A 12,855-nucleotide genomic window follows, 5' to 3' on the forward strand; every position below is an offset into this window, starting at 1 on the left:
GCTTTCTTTATGCACCATTCAAAGAACATATCTTTGGAAGCTACAGTGTCCAGAGCTAGGGAATGTTGAATGTAACCTGATTTCCTGGCAGATCAGGCTTAGCACAGAGTGTGATCTGGAGCTATACTCAGGCTTTCTGAAAAACTGAAATGTTTATTGGAGGCTAGGCATGATTGTGTGTATCTATAATCCAGTTGAGCATGAGGTAAGAGGATTTGGGGTTTGGAAAGGAGTGGGGAGAGTGTGAATGAGTGAGCATGAGGTTCAGGCCAGCAGATGGAGCTAGAAATAGAATGTGCACAAAGTGCCCCTCGGAAATTCAGGTGACTTTTGCTCCGCTGTCAGTAGCAGAGGCTGGAAGTAAGAACCCAGCAACTGCACAGACTCGGGGCCTGGATAACTGTTTCCCCTCGGTCTCCTCCTCAGTGCATCCTTGCTGTAGCAAAATTTGTTGTTGTTTTGTTTTAATTGTTTATTTGGTTGGGATTTTGTTTGTTTGTTTGAAGACAGGGTTTCTCTTTCTTTTGTAGTCCTGACTGTCCTGGAACTTGCTCTGTAGACCAGGCTGTCCTGGAACTCAGAGATCCACCTGCCTCTGCCTCCTGAGTGCTGTGATTAAAGGCAGTACCACTGCCGTTGCCACCACCTACCTAACCACTGCAAATTTCTTTCTTTCTTTTTTTTATTTTTTTTTTTGGTTTTTTGAGACAGAGTTTCTCTATGTAGCCTTGGCTGTCCTGGACTTGCTTTGTAGACCAGGCTGGTCTCGAAGTTACAGAGATCCTCCTGCCTCTGCCTCCTAAGTGCTGGGATTAAAGGTGTGCACCACCACGTCTGGCTCATTGCAAATTTCTTATGGCTATGTTTTATGGCTTTCCGATCTCTGTTTTATTCAGGAATGGGCATTTGGAACCATACAAATTTTGAAAATCGCAGCATAAACTGAGTTGACACATCTGTCTTAAATTATGTTGGCTGCGGAAATAAATTATATTGGGAAACAGTAGACTTAAAACCTTTACTTACCCCTTCCTAGAATTTGTATACTTAAAGAAATAGTATCCAATAAGTAATCTTTTCAGAGAAAATTGTCAAAGCACTAGCCTTTTGAAGTACTCCTAACTACTTCCCGACTTATTAAACTAAGTCTTATGTCTTTACATTTCTTGGAATGTTTATATTGGTGAATTTAGTTTGATGACTCAGGAAAGATAATACTTATGGGAAATCTGCTAAAGCATTAAGAACAGACAGGTGTGATGGCACACACCTATAATCCCAGCACTCCAAAGGAGGCAGAGGCAGGTGGATCTCTGTGAGTTCGAGGCTAGCCTGGTTTACAGCAGTGAGGCCAGGACAGCCAGAATTACACAGTGAACCCCTGTCTCGAAACCCCCCCCCCAAAAAAAAGAGTAGGTGTTGTAGCACATGCCTTTAATCCCAGCACTGGGGAGGGAGAGGCTGGTGGGGCTCTGGGAGTTTAAAAATAGCCTGGTCTATATATCAAGTTCTAGGACAGCCAGGGTTACACAATGAGACCCTGTCTTGACCCCCTGCCCCCCAAAAAGAATAGGCTTAAGAATTCATAAAGTAACTGGGTATGGTGGCGCATACCTTTAATGCCAGCACTCGGGAGGCAGAAGCAGGTGGATCACTGTGAGTTCGAGGCTAGCCTGGTCTACAAAGCGAGTCCAGGACAGCCAAGGCTACACAGAGAAACTCTATCTCAAAAAACCAAAAAAAAAAAAAAAATCATAAAGTTATCAGAGTTTTTACTCATCTTTTTTCCTATGCTAAAAATTCAAGTAAATAAATATTGTTTGCTTTCCTTGGGAAAATATGCATGGCATGTTTTACTAATTTTAATGCAGTGTTGTCATCCAGGCAACTTTATGTGAAGTGTACCACATTATCCTCCACCCCACAACCTTCTATGGAAACCCAGGGCATAAAGAAAGGGTATGGGGCAGTACGGTAGGATGGGCTCTTCAGGAATAGATGTATGGGCCACTGGGCACTGCATCCTACATCTGAAGTAGCCACCAGGACTCCACACCTAGATCAGATTTGTGATTCCTTCTGTGGATGCCATCAGTGAAAACACATCAAGCAAATTTACCTGCCCTTTTGAAGAACAAATAATCTGTGACTAAGTTCATATTTAAAGTCCCTGTTGACGATTTGAGTAGCTTGAGAAAAATCAGAATCCCAGAAGAACATAAAGGAGAGGAAACTGCAAGTAGGAGCTCCAGAAAGGTGTCTATTCTAGAGCAGTGTTTACCCAGTGCACTTTTTTATTTAGACACATTCTTTGTCTGTATAGTTTAGTATGCAAGTCACTGACCACATTTGTCTGTTGAGCACTTGAAACATGGTAGGTGTGACAGAGGCACTGAATTTTAATTGTACTTAATGCATTTAAAACAGCCATAGTTAGTGGCTGCCTTGTTAGACAGTGTCTAGGATTTTGTTCTTCCCTACCCAGCCCTTCTAGTCCTGTTTTTCTACAGAAACCACTCAGGATGGGTTAGGCCAGCATTGGAATGTCATAGTCCTAGTAGTGTGTGTTCTTCTTGAGCAGACAGGGGAACACTCGGCAGTTGTGTGGCTTTTGAGCCAAGCTCTACCTTGAGGTTTAATGGCCACTCACTGATCATTCATCTCCCTTTGCTGCCACGCCACTGGCTCTGTTATAAAGCCTGAACAAACTGGCCCACTCCATATGCACTGCAGTAAGACAATTGATGTGATACTTATTCCTTCCTCCCCAGGTTTGCTCTTCGTTTTATACGGCCTGACCCTCGCAGCCGGGTCACTGACCCTGTTGGCGACATTGTTTCATTTATGCACTCTTTTGAAGAGAAATATGGGAGGGCACACCCTGTCTTCTACCAGGGAACGTACAGCCAGGTCAGTGCCACAAACCAAATAGATGCCAACTTACCAATATGATTACCTATGATTCAAAGGAAAGTGTAGCTTAGCCCTGATCATGTTGCTCTTAACTCAAAAGACTTAAATAGCTCTTCATTGCCTGTAGGAGAAATGAAATTTAAAACAAAAAAATAAAAAACAAGACAGGCCAAACCTTTTATCTAGGCTTTCCTTGATCCAATACCAATCTTCTTTTGATGTCTTTCCTGCATAACTTGTTTACTTATTCCCTAGGATCCAACTCTACCCTTCCCTGAACACACCCCACCTTGGTGCCTGCCTAGTGCTGCTTCTGAAATGGACACTTTGCCCGTCCTTCACACCAGCCCATGCTGTCCTCTCCTAACCATTCCATTTGTGCCCTATCTTGCCCTACCTTGCTTTCTAAAGCACTGGTCTTCCCTTTTGTTTTTTATCCCTCGATTTTTAAATTTATAGCAATTTTAGATTCCTACTTACAGCGATTTGTGTTCACATCTTTGCTCTGTTACCAGACTGTACACACCTTGAAGGCAAAATCTGAATTTGTTTTGATCCTTTACAGAACTGAATAGGATTTAAACCATAGGCTCAAAGGTGGCTCGCTTCATTCAAACTAAGCCACAGAGACTTTTCACCTTCTCATTTCAGGGAGGAAAACTGGGTATTAGGCATATATAGTTTGCCAGAGAAAAATAAAAAAAAACACCATGGACATAGGTTAAAAGCTGACTCTGTTGTGGAGTGTCCAGGATTCCTGATTCTTACCTGCTTCTGCTTTTCCCCACATCTGCTTTTTCTCACAGTTGGTCTTCTTGCTAGCTGGTGCTACCCCACTCCACACACATTCTTCGTCTGCTTCACAGGGTGTAGGCCCCCTGCTCAGGGCTGCAGATAGCAAGGGTGAGGAAGACAAGCACAACTTTGCATGATCTTGAGGGCAGACTACCATTAGCCAACCAGGAAGTTACAGGCAGTTACTCGGGAGTATAGCATGTTATCAGTGACACACACAAGATTTGTGGACACTTGCTGTGTTTAAGATGGTCTGCTAAACCCTGTGCTCTTTAGAATGCCCTGTTTAAGTGCCCTGGTCTTTCTTGCTTGCTTGTGTTCCTGCTAGATCTTTGCAGCTCTTTTTTACTGATCAGAATTTTGTAGCTGCAAAGTAGCTTTTACCTGGTGCCAGCTTCCTATTTTTAACCCTTAAGCCATGAAAGCAGCCAACTTTCTCTGATTTGTTAGGGCTCATTTGTGTCACCATGTCTGTCCTCATGTGCCTGATGCAGCATAAATTGTAACAACACTAAACCCTTTCCATTAAAGCCTCTTGGCTTGGACTTTATAGGGAGAAAGATGCCAAGAGTGACCGTAAAAGTAGAAGCCTGGGAAGTACTTAGTGTCTTGCTTTCCTTTCCCCTCATTTCCCTTCCCCGCTCTCTGGTTGCTAATGTTGATTAATACGTAGTTCTATCCACCTGGACCCTGAGCCTCACTAGCACTTCAGGATCTTAGTAGTGAGTGGTGGTCTTCTTGTCTCTCCCAGGCACTTAATGATGCCAAGCGGGAACTTCGATTTCTTCTGGTTTATCTTCATGGAGATGACCACCAGGACTCTGATGAGTTCTGTCGGTGAGTACCTGAGCCATTTTCTGACTTTTTTGCTGGCAATTTACAGTTAGTGAATTGTTCTTACATTGTTTTTATCCTATTCCGTAGCAATACTCTCTGTGCACCTGAAGTTGTCTCACTAATAAACAGCAGAATGCTTTTTTGGGCTTGTTCTACCAACAAACCCGAGGGGTACAGGGGTAAGTTGTGTTTCTTTTGCCTTGCTGAGAATGTCAGAATATCCTTGGGGAAGTCTGGGAAACTGCCGTGCCATTTCTTGGGTGGTGGTTCTGTGTAGACATAATGCTAGTTGGAGTTTTGATTCATATCATTTAGTTTTGTGAGCAGTCCCGAGAGATGAAGGTTGTATTGTTTCTACTTTGAGATTTATGAAACAATCTCAGAAACGTTCAGACAGATACAAGCACGTACGGTTGGCGTACAGCTGGAGTGTCATCGGGACTGACAGACTTTAAGGCCCATTCTTCACAGTTAGCCATCACTAGAGGCTTGGGTTTTAAATCAGTCCTGCCCAGCAGCTCGCTGCTAATCTTAGCAAGGTCTTTTACTTTGCATTTGTCTTCTGTCCATGGCTTCAGCAGAGCTTAAGGAGTCTGTTGTTCGAGTGCTGGAGTGCTGACAGTGGGTGCAGGGAGTTCAGTGCTTTCCGGCAGTAACTCTTAATTAAGAGATAAGTATTTTTAGAAATCACAGAAGATACAAAGATACCCAGTGAAGAAAATGCAGTCATTTTGTAGCTTTTTTGTCCAGCAACCTCTACAAAGGAACACCTAGGCAGTGTGCCTGGTGTTCAAAACCAGATATGCTTCAGCTTTTTCTCCTGTATCTTAGTTCTTTTTGAGGGGAGGGTGGGAGGGGGCATTGTAAGACAGGGTTTCTCTGTGTATCCTTGGCTATCCCTGAACTCATCCTGTAGACCAAGCCTTGAATTCACAGAGATCTGTCTGCCTCTGCCATGCCCCCCTCCACCTCCCCGCAATACTGGGATTAAAGGCATATGCTACCATACTTGGCTGCATCTAAGTTCTTTTTTTTTTTTTCCTAATAAATATTTATTTATTACATAGGTAGTGTTTTGCCTGCACCTATGCCTGCTTGCCAGAAGAGGGCACCAGATTTCATTCTAGATAGTTGTGAACCACGATGTGGTTGCTGGGAATTGAACTCAGGACCTTTGGAAGAACAGACAGTGCTTTTAACCTCTGAGCCATCTCTCCAGCCCCTACATTTTAGTTCTTTCTTTCCTTTTTTTTTTTTTTTATTAAGTTTTTTTTTGTTGTTGTTTTTGTTTTTTAGTTTTTTTCAAGACAGAGTTTCTCTGTGTAGCCTTGGCTGTCCTGGACTTGCTTTGTAGACCACACTGGCCTCGAACACAGAGCAGTCCACCTGCCTCTGCCTCCTGAGTGCTGGGATTAAAGGCGTGCGCCACCACCACCCGGCTCGAATTTTAGTTCTTACTCTTTACTTCTAATTGACTTATAGATATTTGGCACGTTCCTGCAGCCTGTGTTTTGTCATTCTAATATGGCTCTGTGGGGCTAACAGATAAATGACACAAAGGATATTTTTTATAGAAAGTTATAAAAACAACTTCTTTCATAACATTATTGCATTATTGTAAAATTTTGGTTGTTTACAGACCAACTTTCTTCATTTGGAGCAGAAAAACTAGCCTTATTAAGGGGAGAGAAAAGATTAGGAGAATGAGGTAAGGAAGGCGTTAGATGAGGAGGAGGAGGCGGGAGCATGTGTGGCATGTGGCGATCATAGCCAACAGCAGCGTGCACCTGGGGATTGCAGCCTGCTCTCCTTTTGACTTCAACTCTTCACATTTGGAGAAATTATACTTAAGCAATAACCTGGTTCTTTGTAGAGCCTTCTCCTTCCATCTAACAGACTTTATCTTAGAACCTTCCCACCTTTCCCAGCAGGACAACAATTCACCAAAAAGGATTGTCTATTCTAAGGACTCACTTCAGTTTAGGAATACAAACACATGACAGGAAAAAAAAAAAAAAAAAAGAATTAGAAACCAGGTGAAGCTGGTGAGATAGGAGATTGGTAAAGGTACTTGCCAGCAAGTGTGATCATCTGAGTTTGATTATTCTACGTGGTAGAAAGACAATCAACCCCAGAATCTAATCTCTGCACACACCTGTAGAGAGAAAAACAAAAACACAACAAACACAAAAAAGCAGTAGAGGGGCTAGAGAGCACGGCCAGGCTCAGTTCCCAGCACCCACATGGCAGCCCACAACTGTAATTCCAGTTCCAGAGGATGTGGCACCTCTTTTGGCATTCACAGGCACCATACATGCATGTGGTGCGCAGGTATACATGGAGACAAACACTAATTTACATAAAACAAAAGTAAATCCGTTTTATTAAAGTGTATTTCTAGTGGCCTCTTACAAAAAAAGAAAACTAGTTGAAAAAAAGGTAGACAGAGAAGAAATGGCGCCTTCCCTTCTTCCCAGCCAAAATTAAAGCATTCTCTCAGCGTGCAACATCTGAGGATTGACCTGTTTTATCCCCAAGTCTTAACCTTCATCTCTTGGGTCTTTCTGTCAGTCTCGCAGGCCTTACGAGAGAACACCTATCCATTTCTGGCTATGATTATGTTGAAGGATCGCCGCATGACTGTGGTGGGACGGCTAGAAGGCCTCATCCAACCTGACGACCTCATCAACCAGCTGACATTTATTATGGATGCAAACCAGACTTACCTGGTGTCAGAACGCCTAGAAAGGTACTAGGGAGTTCCTTTCTTTTTCCTTTTTTTTCTAAGATGTATTTATTTATTATGCAGTATTCAGCCTGCATGTATGCCTACACGCCAGAAGAGGGCACCAGATCTCACTGTAGATGGTCATGAGCCACCATGTGGTTGCTGGGAATTGAACTCAGGACCCTTGGAAGAACAGACAGTGCTCTTAACCTCTGAGCCATCCCTCCAGCCCCTGGGAATGCCTTTCTGAAAAGAGACAAATGGTGTGCTTGGAGGACTGACTTGGGCTCCACAAACTTCTTTCCTTTCTCTTCGGCACTTCAAAAACCTTTGCTTCATGTTGAATAGCTTAGAATGCTGAACATCAGAGAAAGAACCTAATGTGAAAAAGATGGACTGGTTATAACTCCTCCCTATTACATGAACAATTATGTACAATAATTATAGAAAATTTGAAGTGGGAAAGTCACAGAAGAAATTTAAAAGCGGTTATGATTCTAGGGTACTTCTAATTTTGTAGACACTTAAAGCATGCATCTGCCTGCTTGCTCTGAAGACAGGAAAAGGAAACAAAAGGTCCGTTTCTCTTGTCATACTCAACACAGGCCACTTTTGGCACCAGGTGTGTAGATGGTTTTTCCACACACCAAGAAGCAGTTAGTTTTGCAGCAGTGGACAACAACTAGGTTTCTACTTACTTCAGTTCCGACCCTCTATCTGTTTTTTGTTTTTTTCTTTTCTTGGTTTTTTGAGACAGGGTTTCTCTGTGTAGCCTTGGCTGTCCTACACTCACTTTGTAGAGTGCTGGGGTTAAAGACATAAACCACCACACCCAGTGGTATCTGGAGATGGTATCAAATTACATAGGTTGAGAGCTGCAGCCCCAAGTCCCTCAGTGACCTTTTACCTTTTTCACATTAGGTGCCAATCGCAACCCTTGCATTATTTCTCTTTCTTTTCTTTTTGCATGTAGTTTTAGAGCCATAAATCAAGGCTCCCACAGCTTGTACTGTGATGATTTGGCTCAAGCAGTTTAGCAAACTTGAGGGAGCATTTAGCTTAGCTTGTTTCAACTCTAAGGAAGTTGTTTACATTACGTTTTTCCAGGATCTAGTGCAGACTTCATTGTTTGAGCCTGACGAAAGCATAAACAGCCTTCACAGGTGCTGAGATGACGACTGTCCAGACAGTTAGGACCTAAGTTCAGGTTCCTGCACCCACATAAAAGCCAGGTACAGCTGCATGCAGCTGTAATCCCTGCACAGAGGGGAAGCAGGAGGATCTAGCCAGTGAGCAAGCTTCCTGTTCACTGAGAGACCCTGTCTTAAAAAGTAATGTGAGGCTGGGTGATGGTGGCGCAGGCCTTTAATCCCAGCACTCAGGAGGCAGAGGCAGGCGGATCTCTGTGAGTTCAAGGACAGCCAATGCTACACAGAGAAAACCTGTCTCGAAAAACAGGAAAAAGTAATAATAGTAATGAAGAAGAAGAAACACTAAAGAGCAGCTGGAGCAACGGCTCATCAGTTAGACCATGTTCTTCTCTTACAGAGAGGCCAGGTCAGTTCCTAGCACTCAAGACGGGCAGTTCATAACTCCAGCTGTAGGAGACCCAACTCCTTCATCGGCACTTGTGTAGACACACATACACACACACAATTTAAAAAATAAGAATAAATCTTTTTTAAAAGATTGAGGGCCAGCTGGGCATGGTAGCGCACTCTTTTAGTCCCAGCACTCAGGAGGTAGAGGCAGGTAGATCACTGTGAGTTCCAGGACAGCCCAGGCTACACAGAGAAACCCTGTCTCAAAAAACCAGGAGAAAAAAAAAAAAGAAGAAGAAGAAAGAAAAAAAGATTAAGGGCCAACAAGATGTTACCTGTTTTCAAACCTGAATCCTTAGGACCCACATGGTGGAAGGAAAGTACTGACTCCCACAAGGTGTCCTCTGACCTCCAGGGTTATGTGCGGCAAACGGGCTCCTGCCCCAGCACCATATATGGATAAATAAAGGCTGAAGCCTATAACTGGCCAAAGTGTGGAGAATAAATGATGACGTGTTGGGCTCTAAGTGGAGCAGCTATAACTCTCTGTCCACTGCTCAGAGACTATCAGGGAAGTAGGAGCAGAAAGGGAATAAAGGCCAGAGGATGTCATCTCAACACAACATAGGCTCTGCACTCCTCAGCTCACTGCAGCTGTGTCATCCGCACAAGACCTGCCCAAGATTGGGCCTATCAGTGTTTCCCCGAGGGACTGTTGGCAGTCCGTGGTTGTTGGGGAAGCGGTTGGCATGTTACCCTCTGGCAAGAAGCTACACTCAGTGGCCACATACAGAGATAGTCAGAGGAGGACTTGTTGAGAAGGCTACAGTGGAAGGAGGGAAGTTTGTTGTGTAAATGCATGAAGTTGTCAGACAGTGGAGAGCGTGACAGCTCAGTGGCAAAGGCACTGTACAAAGTCTGACACCCAGATCTTAACCCGAAACCCCACATAAGCTTGCCCCTGCGGGAAGTAGCTCACACCTGTTCTGCTCTGCTTTTGAAATGCCTTCATGGACCAGCATTTCTACCCTGCCCCCGAATCTTCAGTATAAGAGAAAACAATCTGGGCATGTAGTTGAGTTCCTAATTTGGGAAGGGGGCCAGAAGTTCAGGGTCATCCTTGACTACATTGTGAGTTTTGAGAGCAGCCTGACATGGGTAAGATCCTGTGTCTTAGTTAGGGTTTCTGTTGCTGTGGTGAAACACCATGACCAAAAGCAATTTGGGGAGGAGAGGACTCACTTTGCTTATAGTTCCACATCACAGCTCATCCTTCAAGGAAGTCAGAGCAGGAACTCAGGACAGGAATCTGGAGCCGGGAGCTGATGCAGCAGATGCACTGCCTGTCTGCCTGCTCAGCCCAGGGGTGCCCCACCACAGTGGGCTCGGCCCTCCCACATCAACCACTAATTAAGAAAATGCCCTACAGGCTTGTCCACAGCTTGGTCTTATAGAAGCATGTATTTTCTAGTTGAGAGTCGTTCCTCTCAGAAGACTATGTTGTGGCAAGTTGACATAGAACAGCCACAGCAGTCCTGAGAGAAGTCAGGACGTGAACTAAATGGAGTTGAAGCCATGGAGCCTCCTCGTGCTTGGCTCAGCCTGTTTTTATACCATCCTGGACCACCTGTCTAGGGTGGCCCTGCCCACAGTAGACAGGGCTGTCTCACATCAATCACTGTTTAACAGAATGCCCGCACAGGCTTGCCTACCAGCCAGGCGTGCTCAGTTGTGGTTCTCTCTTAGGCAACTCTAGTTTGTTTCAGGTTGACAAATAAGTAAATAATAACAACCAGGACAGTCTCAGGGGGAAAAAATGTTTTTTTAGTAAACTAGAAGCCAGGAGCTGGGCATGGTGAGCATGTTGCTTATAGTTTGTGAGAGGCTGAAGCAGGAGCTCGGGCTAGGGGCTGACCCTCAAGACAAGGCGTGAAACACAGTCCAGACACGCATGCACCTGGCGTGAGGTCGGCGCTAGAGAGGGAGGCCTGAGAGGGAGGAGGAAGACAGCTAGGAAAGCAGTGTTGTCAAATCAGTCTTTCGTTTGTATGCTTTCGATCTGTTCACAGGGAAGAAAGGAACCAGACCCAAGTGCTGAGACAGCAGCAGGATGAAGCCTACCTGGCTTCGCTCAGGGCAGACCAGGAGAAAGAGAGGAAGAAAAGAGAGGAGCGGGAACAGAAACGCCGGAAGGAGGAGGAGGTGCAGCAGCAGAAGCTGGCAGAGGAAAGAAGGCGGCAGGTGAGCCACGCCTGCCTGTCCCGTGCTGTTCCCAGCGTGCTGACATCTTGTCACTCAAGGCTTTGTGTGTGAAGGCAGAGTGTGTTGGGATTGTGGATAGTTTGTGTCTTGCCTTACTTGTCCTTGATATCAGTGTTAGCAAGCTGGCATTTCACCCATGGTGGTGTTTTACTATGTATTGCTGCTTGCTTACAGCCAGGACATAGCCTTTACCACTCCTCAGTGCTTACACGTAGTCAGCAGTACATACAGTGCACGAGAACTTTTCATTGTTTCTTGCCCAGAGTGAGTTTTGTTTTGTTTTGGGGGTTTTGATGTTGTTTTTTGAGACAGGCTTTCTCTGTGTAACTCTAGTTGTCCTGGAACTTACCCTGTGGACCAGGCTGACCTTGGATGCATAGAGATCTGGCTGCCAAGAGAGTTTCTGTTTTCATTTTATGTGCACTGGTGTTTTGCCTGCATTTGGCTCTGTGAGGGTGTTGGATCTCCTGGAACTAGAGTTTACTGATAGTTGAGAGCTGCTTTGTGGGTGCTGAGAATTGAACTTAGGTCCTCTGGAAGAGCAGCCAGTGCTCTTAACCACTGAGCCATTTCTCCATTCCCAAGAAACTTTTGTTTTGTTTTTTTAGGGGTTACTTTTATAAAATTTTCATCCAGCCAGGTGTAGTGGTGCACGCCTTCAATCCCATCGCTCAGAAGGCAGAGACAGGTGGATCTCTGTCAGTTTGAAGCCAGCCTGACCTGCATGTCAAGTTCTAGGCCAGCCAAGGCTACATAGTGAGACCTTGCTTCAGCCAATCAATAGATGAGATTTTATCTATTCTCTGTGTATCTGATGTGTGAGTGCTGGCACCCCCCCCCCCCACACACACACAGTGCTTGTGTGAAGGTAAGAAGACAACTTCAGGGAGTTAGTTCTTCTCCCTCCACCCTTAATATGGTTTCTGAGGATAGAACTCAGAACTCAGGTCTTGGTTCAGCTTGTACCTTCAGGGGCCAAGCACCAATACCTGCTGATTGCTCATGACTCTTCCACACACCTACCTGGCCATTGTATTCTGGGTTTCTCATTTCCCTGCGTGAGCCATAGCTTTACCTCTGTTTTGTGTCTCTCTAGAACCTACAGGAGGAAAAGGAAAGGAAGTTGGAATGCCTGCCCCCGGAGCCATCCCCCGACGACCCTGAAAGTGTCAAGATAATTTTCAAGTTACCCAATGATTCCCGAGTAGAGCGGCGGTTCCATCCCTCCCAGTCTCTGACAGTAAGGGCTGCCTATGCCATGTGGCATTGGTAGATTTGGGCTGTGTGTGTGTGTGTGTGTGTGTGTGTGTGTGTGTGTGTGTGTGTGTGTGTGTGTGGTGTGTGGTGTGTTTTGTTTTTCAAGACACAGTTTCTCTGTGTAGCCTTGGTGTGTGTGTGTGTGTGTGTGTGTGTGTTTGTTTTTCAAGACACAGTTTCTCTGTGTAGCCTTAGTTGTCCTAGACTTTGTAGACCAAGTTGGCCTCGCACTCACATGATCCGCCTGCCTCTGCCTCCTGAGTGCTGGGATTAAAGGCACGCGCCACCACACTCCGGCCCAACCTGCCTAGACTTGAGCTCAGAGATCTGTCCACTTCTGCCTCCTGAGTGCTGAGACTATAGACTTGTGTCATCCTGCCTGGCTTTGCTGAGATTACAAGGGCTCACCACCATGCCCAGCACCCTTCCTTTATTAATTTATTTTTATTTGTTTTATTTATTATTTTATTTATATGGGTGTTTTGCCTGCATGTATGCCTGTGGACTACATGCTTGGTTGTG

The 12,855-nt window shown here is 44.9% G+C and overlaps 1 protein-coding gene across 2 annotated transcripts in view; it reads left to right on the plus strand.

Moving 5' to 3' along the window:
- The window catches only part of Faf2 (Fas associated factor family member 2), a 39,313-nt gene that overhangs the window by 24,601 nt on the left and 1,857 nt on the right, over positions 1-12,855 (plus strand). For both annotated transcript variants that reach the window (XM_051171614.1, XM_051171623.1), the window contains exons 5-10: positions 2,772-2,910; positions 4,460-4,545; positions 4,633-4,724; positions 7,117-7,294; positions 10,884-11,055; positions 12,173-12,316. In XM_051171614.1, coding sequence (XP_051027571.1) covers positions 2,772-2,910; positions 4,460-4,545; positions 4,633-4,724; positions 7,117-7,294; positions 10,884-11,055; positions 12,173-12,316 — 811 coding nt within the window. The remainder of the gene's footprint in view (positions 1-2,771; positions 2,911-4,459; positions 4,546-4,632; positions 4,725-7,116; positions 7,295-10,883; positions 11,056-12,172; positions 12,317-12,855) is intronic.

Source organism: Acomys russatus, chromosome 3 (assembly GCF_903995435.1).
Source record: "Acomys russatus chromosome 3, mAcoRus1.1, whole genome shotgun sequence".
Lineage (NCBI taxonomy): Eukaryota > Metazoa > Chordata > Mammalia > Rodentia > Muridae > Acomys > Acomys russatus.